Source organism: Arachis ipaensis, chromosome B8 (assembly GCF_059453495.1).
Source record: "Arachis ipaensis isolate K30076 ecotype BB chromosome B8, ASM5945349v1, whole genome shotgun sequence".
Taxonomy (NCBI): Eukaryota; Viridiplantae; Streptophyta; class Magnoliopsida; order Fabales; family Fabaceae; genus Arachis; species Arachis ipaensis.
In genome coordinates, this window is record NC_142443.1 from 4994464 (window position 1) to 5010631 (window position 16168).

The window sequence follows — 16168 nt, forward strand, 5'->3', positions numbered from 1 at the left end:
CTTTGAGTCGTGTACAATTTGGTTTATTTCAGGTAGCATTTGGATGAATTTGACAAGGTTTGTATAAAAGAAAAGGAAGAAAGTAAATGATGCTGTCAATCCTGACCTCCTTGCACTCTATTAGGAATAACTTGAGCTACAGAGGTCCAATTGATACGATTTTAGTGGCATTAGAAAGCTAACTTCCAAAACTTTCCAACGATATATAATAATATATATTTTTCTCCCATACTGTACGACCTTGGTAGCGCTTAACTTGGAATTCTCCAAGTTAGACGCCGGATGAAGAAATCTCACTCCAATAAGTTCGGGTGCAGCCACGCCCAACTTCAATTTTTTCAAGTTAGGCGTCAATTGAAAGAAGAATTAGTAATTAATTACATGCTGCCAATGTGGTTTTCAAGTTAGGCGCCAATCCTAAGAATGCAATGGATCTCACGTTAAAAAAGGAGTACTCAAAGATTTTATTTTATTTTGATTAAAATTTTAGTTTATTTACAAATAGGAAAACATATTATTTAGTTTTAAAAAATATATTTTATATTAATTAGGATTAGATATAAAAGGGAAAAGAATTAGCCTTTCGGGATCTCTTCTCTTTTATACACCTCATTCTAGAGTTTACAATTTTTCTGAATCCTAGTTTTTTCTTTGAGTCATGAGCAACCAAACCTCCACTGTTAAGGTTAGGAGCTCTGTCTATTCTATGAATTAATACTGTTACTCTTCTATTTTAATTAATGTTTTGATTTAAATTTCAAGAATTTGTTTTCGTTCTTCATCTTAAGAATTTGGGTAGATCGGAAGAATAACTCTTATTCTATTTGAGTTCTTGTGAACCTTGGAAAAACAATTCACTCGAACAACAACTTGAAAACAATTTCTCCTAAATCACTAATTATCTGGACTTAACGGGATACGTAACATATAATTCTCTTATCTTTGGGTAATTAGGGTTTCTGTGGCACATAAACTAGAATTGAACTTAACCCTCTAATTGAACTTAAGTGACTAAGGAATTGGCAGTTAACTAGGTTAGAGGAGACTAAATTACTAAGGAATTAGGGTTTAGTCATTTACAATTTGTCATGAATTGAATCTTGCATGATTAAAATAGTTGGTAAGAAAAGTTAATCCAGAAGATAAATAACTCTAAAACCTTAACTGTTATCTCACATAATCTTCACAACTCGTTTACTGCTTGCTTTTTAATTCTCTAAATTTACTGTTTAATGCTATTGAACTCTCAAACATCATTTTCTATTTGTCTGACTAAGTAAATCACTCAACCATTGTTGCTTAATCCATCAATTCTCGTGGGATCGACCCTCACTCACCTGAGGTATTACTTGGTACGACCCGGTACACTTACCGATTAGTTTGTGGACTTTAAATTCTGCACCACTTCTCCATGACTAAAGCCATACGATCACCCACAAGCGTGTTGTTTCTTATCACTGGTTGTGAAGAAGACCCTTCCAGTACTTTATCGCGGAAAGAAACACGTTGTGTACGCGACCCTGATGAAGCACCTCCCTCAACTCTTAATCCCCCCTCCTTCTCACCATGTGCAAACCCGTCCCCCCTCTCCCCCTTATTCCTTCCGCCGGCATCGCCCACTGCTTCATTGTGTTTCACCCTCTCACTCTCAACCTTATTCTCTCTGCGCCCACTGCTTTACTGTGTTTCACCCTCTCACTCTCAACCCTATTCTCTCTGCCGCTCTCTCCCATATTTTAACCCTACCCAACGTAACACTTTTAATTTGAACAAAGTTAGTTTTTGCTACAATTCAATTACTTATTTAAATATGTTGTAGGACGACAAATGAATGTATTAAGTAAAAAGTGTTTAGCGCGGGAATTTACTATAATCTTTTTAAGTGGATACTCCTATGATGACATTTTCACATGAAGATAGCATTGTGAACCATTAGATGAGTTGATAAGGTTGACTAAATATGTTGATTAATCATCTAAGGGTTCACAATGTCATCTTCATATAAAGATGTCATCATGTGAGTATTCCCCATCTTTTTATAGTGTTATATCTTCTTTTGTTTTCCTTTATAGTGTTTGACACCTTTTACATCTTTCACGAATAAAACCTTTATTCCTGTAAAAACCAAAATAACCATGTAAAATATTTCTTTCAAATACGGCATCATTAATCAATAGTTCAATACATATAAGGTGGGACTAATCTTTAAAACATGCTCTTAAGTTTTTATTTTGGTGGACCTAGTCCTTACTATATCCATCAATTCTCGTGGGATCGACCCTCACTCACCTGAGGTATTACTTGGTACGACCCGATACACTTACCAGTTAGTTTGTGGACTTTAAATTCCGCACCACTTCTCCATGACTAAAGCCATACGATCACCCACAAGCGTGTTGTTTCTTATCACTGGTTGTGAAGAAGACCCTTCCAGTACTTTATCGCGGAAAGAAACACGTTGTGTACGCGACTCTGATGAAGCACCTCCCTCAACTCTTAATCCCCCTTATTCCTTCCGCCGGCATCGCCCACTGCTTCACTGTGTTTCACCCTCTCACTCTCAACCCTATTCTCTCTGCCGCTCTCTCCCATATTTTAACCCTACCCAACGTAACACTTTTAATTTGAACAAAGTTAGTTTTTGCTACAATTCAATTACTTATTTAAATATGTTGTAGGACGACAAATGAATGTATTAAGTAAAAAGTGTTTAGCGCGGGAATTTACTATAATCTTTTTAAGTGGATACTCCTATGATGACATTTTCACATGAAGATAGCATTGTGAACTATTAGATGAGTTGATAAGGTTGACTAAATATGTTGATTAATCATCTAAGGGTTCACAATGTCATCTTCATATAAAGATGTCATCATGTGAGTATTCCCCATCTTTTTATAGTGTTATATCTTCTTTTGTTTTCCTTTATAGTGTTTGACACCTTTTACATCTTTCACGAATAAAACCTTTATTCCTGTAAAAACCAAAATAACCATGTAAAATATTTCTTTCAAATACGGCATCATTAATCAATAGTTCAATACATATAAGGTGGGACTAATCTTTAAAACATGCCCTTAAGTTTTTATTTTGGTGGACCTAGTCCTTACTATATCCATCAATTCTCGTGGGATCGACCCTCACTCACCTGAGGTATTACTTAGTACGACCCGATACACTTACCAGTTAGTTTGTGGACTTTAAATTCCGCACCACTTCTCCATGACTAAAGCCATACGATCACCCACAAGCGTGTTGTTTCTTATCACTGGTTGTGAAGAAGACCCTTCCAGTACTTTATCGCGGAAAGAAACACGTTGTGTACGCGACTCTGATGAAGCACCTCCCTCAACTCTTAATCCCCCTTATTCCTTCCGCCGGCATCGCCCACTGCTTCACTGTGTTTCACCCTCTCACTCTCAACCCTATTCTCTCTGCCGCTCTCTCCCATATTTTAACCCTACCCAACGTAACACTTTTAATTTGAACAAAGTTAGTTTTTGCTACAATTCAATTACTTATTTAAATATGTTGTAGGACGACAAATGAATGTATTAAGTAAAAAGTGTTTAGCGCGAGAATTTACTATAATCTTTTTAAGTGGATACTCCTATGATGACATTTTCACATAAAGATAGCATTGTGAACCATTAGATGAGTTGATAAGGTTGACTAAATATGTTGATTAATCATCTAAGGGTTCACAATGTCACCTTCATATAAAAATGTCATCATGTGAGTATTCTCCATCTTCTTACAGGGTTATATCTTCTTTTGTTTTCCTTTATAGTGTTTGACACCTTTTACATCTTTCACGAATAAAACCTTTATTCCCGTAAAAACCAAAATAACCATGTAAAATATTTCTTTCAAATACGGCATCATCAATCAATAGTTCAATACATATAAGGTGGGACTAATCTTTAAAACATGCCCTTAAGTTTTTATTTTGGTGGACCTAGTCCTTACTATATTATGAACAATTAAGAGTACTTTGTTTGCAAACATGTAGTGTCTTATTTAGTCCCAATGTATGTATAATTGTATATATATAGAAATTATGGTCTTATATTTTGGATCTTGCTTTATCTATAAGCTCTCTTCTGAGAATTTTTCCTGATGCTGTCTTAGGAACAGAATTGATGAATGTAACCCTTTTCAATCGTTTGAAAGGTGCAACCTGCCAACAAAAATAACCAAAAACTTGGGTAACGACAAAAAAAATGCACAAACACTGATAACAGTTCTAAAAGGACAGTAAACTGGGTTATACAGAAATTAAAAAAAAAAAAATCCTGCAATTATGCATTGAGAACCTATGTTTCTTTTTAACTAAGAAAAATGAATAAATCATATATATGTTTCTTACCTGACCAGCAACAAAGTTGATGATGTCTTCTTCAGTGAGTGAACTGTTGGATGAACGAACAACATAGGCAACAGGAACCTCACCAGCCTCAGCATCAGGATAACTATTCAATGCAACAAAAAATGAGACATGAATGCGTTTCTTGTGCAGATAGAATTGAGTAGAAGATAGTGCAAGCATGTGTTACTTACGGGATGACAACAGCATCAAGTATTTGAGGGTGAGAAACAAGAAGGCCTTCTAGCTCTGCTGGCGCAACCTAATTAAACAAACAGAATATGAATTGGTACACTCGAATGGCACGGCATGGCAGGGTCAATTGAATGAATTAGAATAACAAACCTGAAAACCTTTATACTTGATCAGTTCTTTGATGCGATCAACAACAAAAAGATGCCCCTCTTCATCAAAATATCCAAGATCTCCTGTATGTATCCACCCTTGTTTATCTACGGTCAATTCTGTGGCCCGTGGATTGTTATGATAACCTGAAATATTAGTTCTTTACTCTTGTTACACTTGGATTATAATTTAGAAAAGAATAAAGTGACAATTAGATACTCGAGGATTTTGACCTAGAGCTAATTAGTCCTTGAAGAAAAAAAAGTATCAATTAGATTTTCCATGATAGTAACCACTAACTAGTGGACATGTATGTCCTTCTGTCAATAAATAGTATGAAACAAAATAGAATTGCTAATGTATTTCGTTATCTACAGAAGTGCGTGACCATATAAATAGACGATGTGGTTTTGGACAATGAAATATTCATTATCTTTTGAGTTTCCATATAACCTTTATCAATTGCTCTCTACGAATCTTGTTAAAACTGGTAAAATTTTGCTTCAAAAGTTGTTATGTATAAATAGACACATCACAGTAGTTAATGATACATATAAGGACATAAGGTGTCCATCGTTTATTATCGTGGAGGACTAAATTGATATTTTTTTTCTTTAAAGAGTTAATTAGTCCAAAGTAGAAATCTTCATGGACCTACTCGTGACCTTACTCTTTAGAAAATGAGTCTATATACAAATAACGCCAAACTGCATAAGTAAAGGAATCATCAACATAAGTAACAAGCTGCTAAAACTATTGGTCTGCAAGTCCTGAATTTGAAGTTTTGAGCTACTTTAAATTGAAGCCACAAATTGTATTGTGCTCAGAGTTTTAATTTGACACAAAAACCTGTCACTATCTTTATATATATGACAGGAAATTGTTTAGAGAGGGACATCAGGCAAATAGGCAGTGTATGAAGAATATTCCAATAACTAGAAATTCAAAGCTAAACAGTGAAGAAATATTAGTCAATGAAATAAATTGTTTTAAGTATTTGACGGCAAGTTGGGTAGAGAAATAGAAGAAGGCTCTAGGCCTAGAGTACCTTGCATCATGTTAGGACCACGAACCCAAATCTCGCCAATCTTTGAAGGTGGTTGTGGCTTCAGCGAGTCCACGCTAACTATTTGAGCTTCCACTCCCGGAGCTAGCATTCCCGTTGACCCACTGTTCCTGACCCCTCCCCTCGAATTCTCCATGGAAACAATCCCACAAGTCTCCGTCATACCATACCCCTGCATGACGATAGCGCGAGGGAAACGCTTGGAACAGTCGTGCATGAGTTCTTTGCCGAGAGGGGCAGCGCCGGAACCGATGTGGCGCAACGACGAGAGGTCAAACTTGTCAACAAGGGCGTGTTTGGCAAGAGCAAGAACGATGGGAGGCACTACCCACAAGTGAGTGACCTTGTACTTTTCGATGCTTCTCAACAACGCATTCAACTCGAACCTCTTCAAGCACACCACCGCGTTCCCACGCTGCAGCTGCGAGTACAGTATCAACGCCAGCCCGAACACGTGGAACATTGGAAGCACGCATAGGAACACGTCGTGCATCTGCCCCGCCATCTCGTCGTCCATGCATGCCATCTTCGCCGCCGCGATGAAGTTCTGGTGTGTCAGAACCACGCCCTTGCTCAACCCCGTTGTTCCCGAGGAGTACAGCAGCGCCGCCGTGTCGCTCTGCTTCACGCTGCTCTTCGGGAACTCTGTTTCAGTGCCGGCGAGTTTCACGAAATCGTGGAAGCTCATGATCTTGGGGGCCCGTTGCGATGGTGACACGTGGACGGTGGGATCCGAATCGAGGAAAACTGCGGGGAGATTGAAGGTCTTCACCTTATCCCATTGGTCCGGCACGGTTAAGATGAGTTTGGGGTTGCAGTCTTTGAGTTGTTTGGAGACTTCGGAGGCGGTGTAGGAGGGATTGACGGTGGAGGCGATGGCGCCGAGGGCGGTGACCGCGAGGAAGCAGACGGGGTAGTAGATGGTGTTTGGGGAGAGGAAGAGAACGACGTCGTTTTTGGATATCCCGAGGCGTTGGAGGGCGTGGGAGGCTCTAACGGCGAGGGAGTTCATCTCCTCGAAGGTGAGGGATTGGGAGGTGTCGGCGTCGAAGAGAGCGGGTTTAGTGGCGAAGGAAGAGACGTTGGAGAAGAGGTGGGTGGCGAGAGAGAGGTTTGGGTTGTTTGGAAGATGGAGTGAAGGCCTGAGTGACCTGTATACTCCATCGGAGCCGAAGCCTGATCTCTGCATTGCAGTTGTAGATTGCATAGAATAGAGGGGATCGGAGGAAGAACAACTGTGTTTTGGTTTAGGCACTAAGACCAATATGTGGCAGCGCCACACTTACAAGTTACAATCCCTTTTTGTTTTTCTCTAAGGCCGGGAGAATTGAACCGGTCAATGAACCGAGAGATGGTTTAAAATTTAATGTTCGACTGGAATTTAATTAGGTTTAATCAGTTTAATTAAATATTAAATAAAATTATTAAAAATTTAATATATAATTTTAAATATTTAAATTTAATAATTTTTAATTTAATAAAAAATTATAAACAATTTTAAATATCAAAATTTAGAACTAAAATAGATCAATATGTACTTAAATGACAAACACATAATATTTTACTACAATAAAAAAAATTAACAATCAAGTTTTCAACTCCTAGTGTGACTTTGTCTTCATGATGCTGTATCAACTCAATATCTGCGTTTTCGGCGGCATCTCTCTTCCTCATCCTTATGTACACGTTGCAATCAACTTCCGGAGACAATTCTTCATTGTTTTCGGGATTGTGAAGTGGTGCGATTGGTTTGGGTTTTTCTAAGTTTTTCTGATGTGTTTCTTTAGCTCTCACGGAGGTGCATGATTGGTTCAAGCATGGCCTCCTCAATGAATGTTGTTCCAAATTTGCAGCTATAATATGGTCAATTTGGCAAGACAGAAATATGGGTAATTTTCAAGGAGTTTTTGGATCTGCTGGGTCAATTGCGTACAAGGCTCGCAGGTGCATGGTGGATTTTGAATATACAACTCAGAATCGAGTGTGTTGTATCCAAGGATTAAAACCTCTGTGTTGGTCTCCGCCAGAACCTGGTGCTTGGAAGTTAAATTGTGATGGGAGTGTGAAATTGGGGGATGATTGTGCTGGTTTTGGGTGGATAATTCGCGATAGCTCCAGTTAATAGGTAATGGGATGCTCAGGAAATTCCTTTGGATCTAGTGTCATCAAGATGGAGTTGTGGAGTATATGGAAAGGTTTGGCTTGGGCTTGAGAGGCGGGTCTTAAGCTTGTTGTCTGTGAGACAGATTGCGCAGCAGCTTTTGAGCTAGTGACTGGTTGGCAAGTTCCACTCTGGCATCTTGAAAAAGAAGTGATACAACTGATCTTTGACTTGAAGTTAAGAAGAGATTGGGATATTCGTTTTGAGCTTTATCCCAAGAGAAGCTAATGTCGTGGCAGATCGGTTGGTAAAGATGGGATCTGGAGGTAGCGGAACTGATGAGGTTCACCTTTGGCACCAGCCACCAGAGTTGGTTTGTCCTCTCTTACTGTTAAAAACCTGATTTCTTTTCTTTTCCTTTTCTGCTCTTTTATTTTTTTCTCTTGGTTGTTCACCAAAAAAAACTTAACAAAATTACTAATCATCAAAATTGAGAAAATCAGCAACAATCAAAAAATCAGCAACAATATCATTTTAATACCATAATAAAAAAAATCAGCAACAATTTTCATAATTCTTATTTCTGAATCAAAATACACATCAACAACAAAAACTAAATTGAATTCATAGTTGGTAGCCACTCAAGAAGCACTACAAGATTGATACAACTTGAAACCAACAAATATTGTAATGTCTTCATAGATCCTTGAAGTCACTGAAAAAAGGTCAACAAATTTGGTATAGATACAAAATGTAGAACCTTTACCTCAAATTGAAATGTTAATCATTATGTCCCTATGATAATTCTAACTTGTCACAATTATCAACTACCAAAGTATCTAACAGAAAAAAAAATGTTCAATATCAAGTGACAGGGACTTTAGACTACTACAACCAGAAAAACTTACAAATTGATTTGAAAAAGAGATAAAACTGAAGAAGCATTAGCCTACGAGAGATATGGTGAGAGATGAGCGGCGATGACAGAATAAGCTTGCAGTGACAGTGAGAGACGGAATTGCTAGTGAAGACAGAGAGATATGTCGGTGAAGACAGTGAGTAAAGCAAGCAGAACTGGAGCAGAGAGGCGAGCAGAACGATGACGTCTCTCGAAGAAGCAAGCAGCGACGTCACTCGCGGTAGAGAATGGCTAGGCGGGCAGAGACGACGACGGAGTACACCTTCGCGTGGCGAAGCCAACAGCTCCAAGCAGGCCTTCGTGCGACGTCGAGAAGAAGAGGATCGAGAAGAAGCGAGCAATCTTCCACGGGCGGCCTTCACCGGCGGCGACAACTCCCCGAGGAGAAGAGTTCAGTGATATATATATATATATCATTGAACCGAAAAAAACTAGGCCGATTTTGACAGTTTACCAATTAACTATTAGTTCGTTTGATTCTTGAGCCAATTTTTATAAAACGGTTTTTCATATCAATTGAACCGGATAGATGATCGATTCTTGATTAATTCGATTAAACTAGCCAATCCGATTCGATTTTTAGAACATTGGTTTTTTCACTTTTCATTCTTACAAATCTGCTTATGTCATTTATTATTAAAAATTAATTACCCAATCAACGCGTAATAACAGCTTGTCAAATATTAATTAAAAACATATTAATTTTATTTTTATTTACTTAATCATCTTAAAATATGACAAAGAATAGAGCACTTAAAAACTAATTTGCTACTAGAGAAAGCAAATAAAATAATAAACTATGGTTTCTTTTTTTTTTAAATAATGTACATAACTTATTTTAAAAAGATTAAAAAGATATGTTTAAGCAGCATTTAAAAATTACTCCAGTTTTAATTTTTAACCAACTCAAACTTGATTTGAGCACTAAGTAATTCTGTGTACATATTTTAAGTCAAATTTTAGATTCGATATTGGTTGAATTTTGTGGTTTGTAAGATTATATTCATTGAAAATTTTAAAGTAGAACGAAAATTTGAAAAGACGAAGATTAAATTGATTATTGTATGGATTTTTTTATTTTAATAAATAAAATAAATATAATAATTATCGAATTAAATAATTTTAAAAGTTATTATCGAAATCCATCAGCATCTGTTATCTCGTTTATAGTGTAAACGAGATATAGTGAGACAATTTTTCAGCAACTATAAAAGGATGTGTAATCCTTGACATTCTCCACATACATTTTATATCTTTTTTTATCCCTTTTTTTCACAGAAAGAAGGTAACAATGGCCAGTAATAGCATATACATAGTTGTGTGTGTTTACCCCAATTATCGTACGAGAAATTGTGACAATGGGGTGATATTTGAGTGTGAGAATCCGATACTATTGCACACTTAGCATGTGAGTATGTTGTCCGAGTTAAAGAGTTTGATTTTGAGCAACTTTGGTGGCACAGAAACGAGGGAGGTCGGAGGTTGGGGTATAGGTTGCTGGCACCGTTGGGTAATGGAGTTTTTCGATTTCGACTATTTCGGCTTCTAGGGGACGAGCATGTGCGACTCATGTTCGATATCCATAGAAGAATCATGGCGGAACAAGTGATGGAGTTTTCCACCGAGGTTGGAGATGTTGGTGGTGGTAGTTCTATATACTCGACCTATGTACAGGACGACCGACCTCTCGCATCACCACCCATTCATGTCACCATTTTAGTGAAGGACAAGGAGGTGGGTGAGGAAGACTCCAACAAAGAGTACGTTGTTGATAGTGCCGATGGTGATTCTTTTGAAGGGGTGATGAGGAGGAATTTGTACCGGAAATGCCTGTCGGGACAGCGATGCACTATGTTTTGCCTCCCCCCTCCCCCCACCTAATTCCGGTGCTATCAGATGTACCAAGTCACTATTATACATTGGATCTGGACGCCATACATGAGAGAACTCTGTTTTCCAACACGGGGGGAGAGGATTACAACCTAGACGATAGGTTAGAGTTTCGGATCAGCCACAGATTCAAATGCCGAGATGCAGTGATACAGGGTATGAAGAACTACAGTATTCGCAAGAGTGCTGAGTACCGGGTGATCGAATCGGACCGATTAAAGTACCATGTGCAATGTCGTCAAGCTGCAAATGGCTGTCCATGGAGTTTCCGTGTTGCCCTTCAACAGAATCTCGGATACTGGTGAGTTCAAGTTTAATTGAGCCGTACTTACTCATTTATGATTGCTATATGTTAAGTAGTTTTGAACCAGGGCTGAAACATTATGGCTGTTTTATTTCGTTAGGAAGGTCCGGAGGGTTGGTGGAGCACATACTTGTTTAGCACCTACCATTCCCAAGACCATCGACAGTTGAATGACAGTTTCATCTGCAAGGTCAGCATCCTTGTCCTACAAGGTGCGGTCCGACAGAGCTATCACTTCAAACCCTTCTACAGAAAGGTGTGGATGACGAAATAGAAGGCAATTGCTCATATCTATGAAGATTGGGAGGAGTCATACAACAAGGTGCTGAAACTCAAAACCCTAAACCCTAAATTTTTAAATAGGTTTCTATATTTTTTTTATTAAGTTCTTACACTGTTTTTAGTTTTGTAATTAGGTCTTTTTAGTATAAAAAATATTAAAGTTAAATAAATAATTTTTTATAAATTAAAGATATTTATAATTAAGAACATAATTAGATATTTAGTTACATATTTTTGAGAAAAAATATTATTCTGTTAGTTTTAATATATTTGATATAAAAAATTTAATTATAAAATTAAAAGTAATATAATAACTAAATTAAAAAATATAAAAATATAATTATAAATTTGATGAAACTAAAAGAAATAAAATAGTGTTCTAAACTAATAATTATGTAGTGAAATAAAATAGAGTTCAAAATTTCTACTAGTGACCTATTTTTAACTATACAAACTATATTCTAGTTCTTGGCGATTACTTTAACCATGGCTGCATACACACATATATCTATATGAGATTGCATAAAATTCAACATAACAGAATTAATCGCAAAGTCGGCTGCCCCGACGTAATGAAGTCTTGTTCAGCCTGTTGATGTTTCTATCGTTACCAGCTTCGCGCGCCATCATCGTATTTATCGATTATATGGTTAGAAAGGAGTAAAAGAGAGGAGAAAGTGGTTAAAAAGTTTAAATTGGTACACGCTGTTAACGAGCTATATATATAGTTGTCGCCCAGTCTTATCTCGTTTTTACGTATCTGTTTACAGTGTAAATGAGATATACATGTATCATGTTTAAGTGTCTTATCTCGTTTACACTGTAAATGAAATACGTGTAAAATTATTTTGTTTACAGTGTAAACGAGATAAGAGATGCAGACAGATTTCAATAATAATTTTTAAAATTATTTAATTTAGTAATTATTATATTTTTTAATTTATTTAAATAAAAAATCCTTATTGTTGTACCATTCGTTTTTTAAACTATACTTAGTGTCAGTAATGTGATTATACGAGTCAGCACATGACGGAGAATGGGAAAAAGGACAAGAGCAGTGTGTGGAATTTATTGGCCTTGAGCTAATTTGCTTGTATTTTGGATGGCAACGTTACTCCATGGGAACAAAGCAAATGGCAAAAGGATCACGCATTAGTATTCGCTCACTTTTTTTAGGCCTAAAGTATAGAGTTTAAATAACACTTTTGCACTTTGCCTCCATTCCCACGTATATTCATACTCAAGGCTCTATTCAATTGCAATCTCTACTATAGAATCTAATTTGTTAGAAGAACTAAAGAAGGTTGTTTGTTCTTGTTATACTCGGTATATACTAAATTACTAGTATTTAACTATAGAAGTTTGATGTTGATATGTTTTTTTTCAAATAAAAAATTCATTAAGGACGGTATGCTTAGTATTAGTATCGATTTTCTAATAAAGTAAGACAGTTACATTAGTTGATTTCACTGTCATTGGAATTTTTTTTAAATTAGTAACTTTCTAATATTGATTGACTTGTTATTTGTTAATATAGTCCTCAAAAAAATTAAAAAGTTCTAACCTGGATGACATAAATATATAGATTCCATGTGTCACATGTTCATTTATTTTTTGGTATTAGTGTGACGTATTCGTTACTCAACTATACTACATCAATATCATTTTTGTTCTGCTCTGTTGGATCATAACGGGCCTTTACCCACAGGCCTAAATCCACACATTGGCCCTCTTCGAGTTTGGTGTTACCCATGACCCAAATATATGGTGATGGGCCCAAATCATGATGAAAAAAAAACTAAAAAAAGAATGCTAACATGACGTAAAGTAATTCAATCAACCAAGCTCTCTCTTTCTCCTCTAAGATGTGAATTATGAAACCTTATAAGGATCTTCTAAGTTCTAACACAAGAACGAACTATGATAAAATGCATCTGTAATTATGATAAAATTAATTTGTTCATTCTTAAATAAATTTGTATGATTAGAAAATAATTAAAGTGACATTATAAAATGTATCTGTAATTAATTTGATGGAGAGGATATCATTGTATGAAAACAGTAGAAAAGAATTTGTTTTGACAATACAAAGTTTTGTTGATGTGCAATCTCAAGTATGAACAGTGTATGCAGACTATAAAACTTGTCTTCTATCTCCGGTGTAGTAATCATCAGAAGAGACAAGGTTCTTCTGATCTGAGAGGTGCAAGCAACCAGTCCCGAGAATAATCATCTTCATAACTTATTGCTTTTCCTTCTCACCGTGACAAGTCAAACCAACTTCTCAATATATCTAATTACTTAATTAATTAAGCAGCTATAGCGAAAGCTTCAATTATTATTTTATGCGTAGAGATCAGAATACTTCGTTAACAAGTTGAAAGAAAGTGTGACACAGTAATAATCTATTTATGCTGATGACTGTTCTATAGGTCTGACAACGCCCAATTATGAGAATCCCACCCCTGCTCAATGGTTTAGACCTTAAATTAAGCAAATTATTTTGTGACAGGAAAACAGTAACAAACAATGAATTTATATATCTTCAATACAGATTTAAGGCTAATTTTTTTTACGTACAGGTCATTTTAACATAAAATAAAAAAATATTTAATTATTTTAATATTTATACTATTATAGTAATAACATAAAACCTGGTTGACATTTTGTAAAAAAAAATTATTTTTTAATTATAAAAAGACGTTTTGTATAAATATTTTTTTAATTATAAAAAAACAAAATGTTATTGATATTTTGTAAAGACAGACAATAATATATAACATTATTTGAGTCATTTTTTAAAAATTCACTCGTAATAATTTAATATTAGAAAAAAATTTCAGGTTTGATGTTTAGACTAAAATTTTTTATTATGAAAGAAAAATGTGTGTAATTTAATTTTATTGGTTATGTATGTATTTTTATTTTAGTATGAGAATCAGTAATCGGATTTACGATTACTTTTGCAGGTTGATTTTTAAAATGTTTTTAATATTAAATTGAAAGGTCCGATTTGTTTATTGTAATTTTTTAAAAATAAATTTATAAATTAAAAGATTCGATTTTTGTTCTTAACAAATTGTTCAATTTTTATTTCCAAAAGAATTGAAAAATCTAATTTTTATATTTTAAATAAAAAAATTTTACATTTAAAAATACCACCTTTATAATTTATAATTCTAAAAAATACCATTTTTACCTCGACATAACAAAATAATTTGCGTGATGTTTATTGTATTAGATTTTTAAAATGTAAATAGTATCTTGTATATATAGGATGGTATTATGAAAGTGGGTATGCGGCAATGCAAATTTCCAAGTGTTACTCCTACTTCTTTGTTGTTGACAACTAATACTTTTTGAATAATTACACAACTTACTTTATTAAATATGAAGAAATTAATTAAAGTGGGACTTTATAATTTAATATGTCACGATGTTCATATCACTGGGCCACACTGGCCTTTTCATTCACCCTTACATTTATTTCATCAGAAAGGACATTGGATAATAAACATTTAAATTCCATAATCTATAATGCGTGCTGATAAAATTTCAGGGTATAGTTTAGTGATGCAGATCTGCAAACAGAGAGTTAAACAGTTGACACGTTACGAACTCGTCAGATAATAACTCATATATATCTCATTCTGAACAAAAAGTGTATTAATAATTTAATATAGTTGTTTCTAAATAAGAAATATATATAGAGAGAAAATAATAACATATTATATTAATTTTTCTGAATAATAATTTAAGTCTCTGACTTAGCTGCTATGTGTGGTGGAGTTTTTATAATTATCAGCATTATTCTGCAACATGAACTACTCTGACAAAAGTCTCTTTAACGATCATGGAATTTTGGAGCCTTATCAGAGTTATTTGGGTTCCCAAAGGGGACTCTCCCTCCTCTCATCAAATAAAAGAAACGACTCGCATAGCAATTTTCTTTTTCTTTTTTTTTTTTAAATATAAAAAATACCATTATTTATATGTGTATGTGTATGTGTATGGAGTTTAAGTGGATAATAACCTTATTTAATGTGTACTGAATTTTTTTTTTTCGTAATAAATCCATTATATACATAGAGCGGGAGAAAATAAAGTACGTTATATTGGTATAGCAATTAATAAATTTATATTTTTAAATAATGGCATTTTTAAAATTTAGCAGTTTGAATTGTATATATATATATCATATAAGTTATTTGTACAATTTTTTAAGTTAAAAATGTAATTAAGTAGTTTATTTTAAATCGTATTAATGTGAAATTTTATGTTTATAATTTAGAAGATATGAATTTCATACTTAAAAATAAACTATTTTTTTTTATTAAAATAGGGTACTCAACATTGTTTTTCATTTGTCTTACATTTGCTAATCCTAGCCAATTCTCTTTTTCTTTAACTAAAAATGTTAGTCATTTAATATTTTTCAGAAAAATATATTTGATTACTATAGTTTAAGACAAATTGTATTTGGAATAAAAAAAAATGATTTGATTCGAAATAAATTGAAAATAAATTATTATATTTAAGATAGTTATATAAAATAAAATAACATTTTACTACCGGTGGTTAAACCTTTATAACTTATTCAAATATTTTAATTTTAATCCAAATTCTTGAAAAATGAGAAGATTTAATTAAAACAAGTGTTCAAATAAATTTATAAAACATATAATAAGATCAATCTAATTCTTATTATTTATCTATTCAAAAAAATAATTTAAAAATAAAAACAATACCAATTTCACTTTATTCTAAACACACTAAAAGAAAATTAATTAGTCCCATATTTCTTGGGTTAGTAATTGAGGCTGAAAGACATACAAATATAAAGGGGAAAACAACAAAAGCAGGAAAAGCTATGGACTAATAATTTGTCTTGATGA

The 16168-nt window shown here is 34.4% G+C and overlaps 1 protein-coding gene across 1 annotated transcript; it reads right to left on the reverse strand.

The window, feature by feature from the left end:
- Window positions 1-3826: 3826 nt before the first annotated feature.
- On the reverse strand, window positions 3827-7096 carry LOC148547052 (putative CoA ligase CCL7). The gene is made up of 5 exons (XM_088497129.1): window positions 5760-7096; window positions 4712-4857; window positions 4561-4628; window positions 4370-4472; window positions 3827-4180 (listed from the first exon to the last, which is right to left on the reverse strand). The coding sequence occupies exons 1-5, from the start codon at window positions 6982-6984 to the stop codon at window positions 4067-4069; spliced, it is 1656 nt and encodes a 551-aa protein (XP_088353255.1). The 5' UTR covers window positions 6985-7096; the 3' UTR covers window positions 3827-4066.
- Window positions 7097-16168: the final 9072 nt, after the last annotated feature.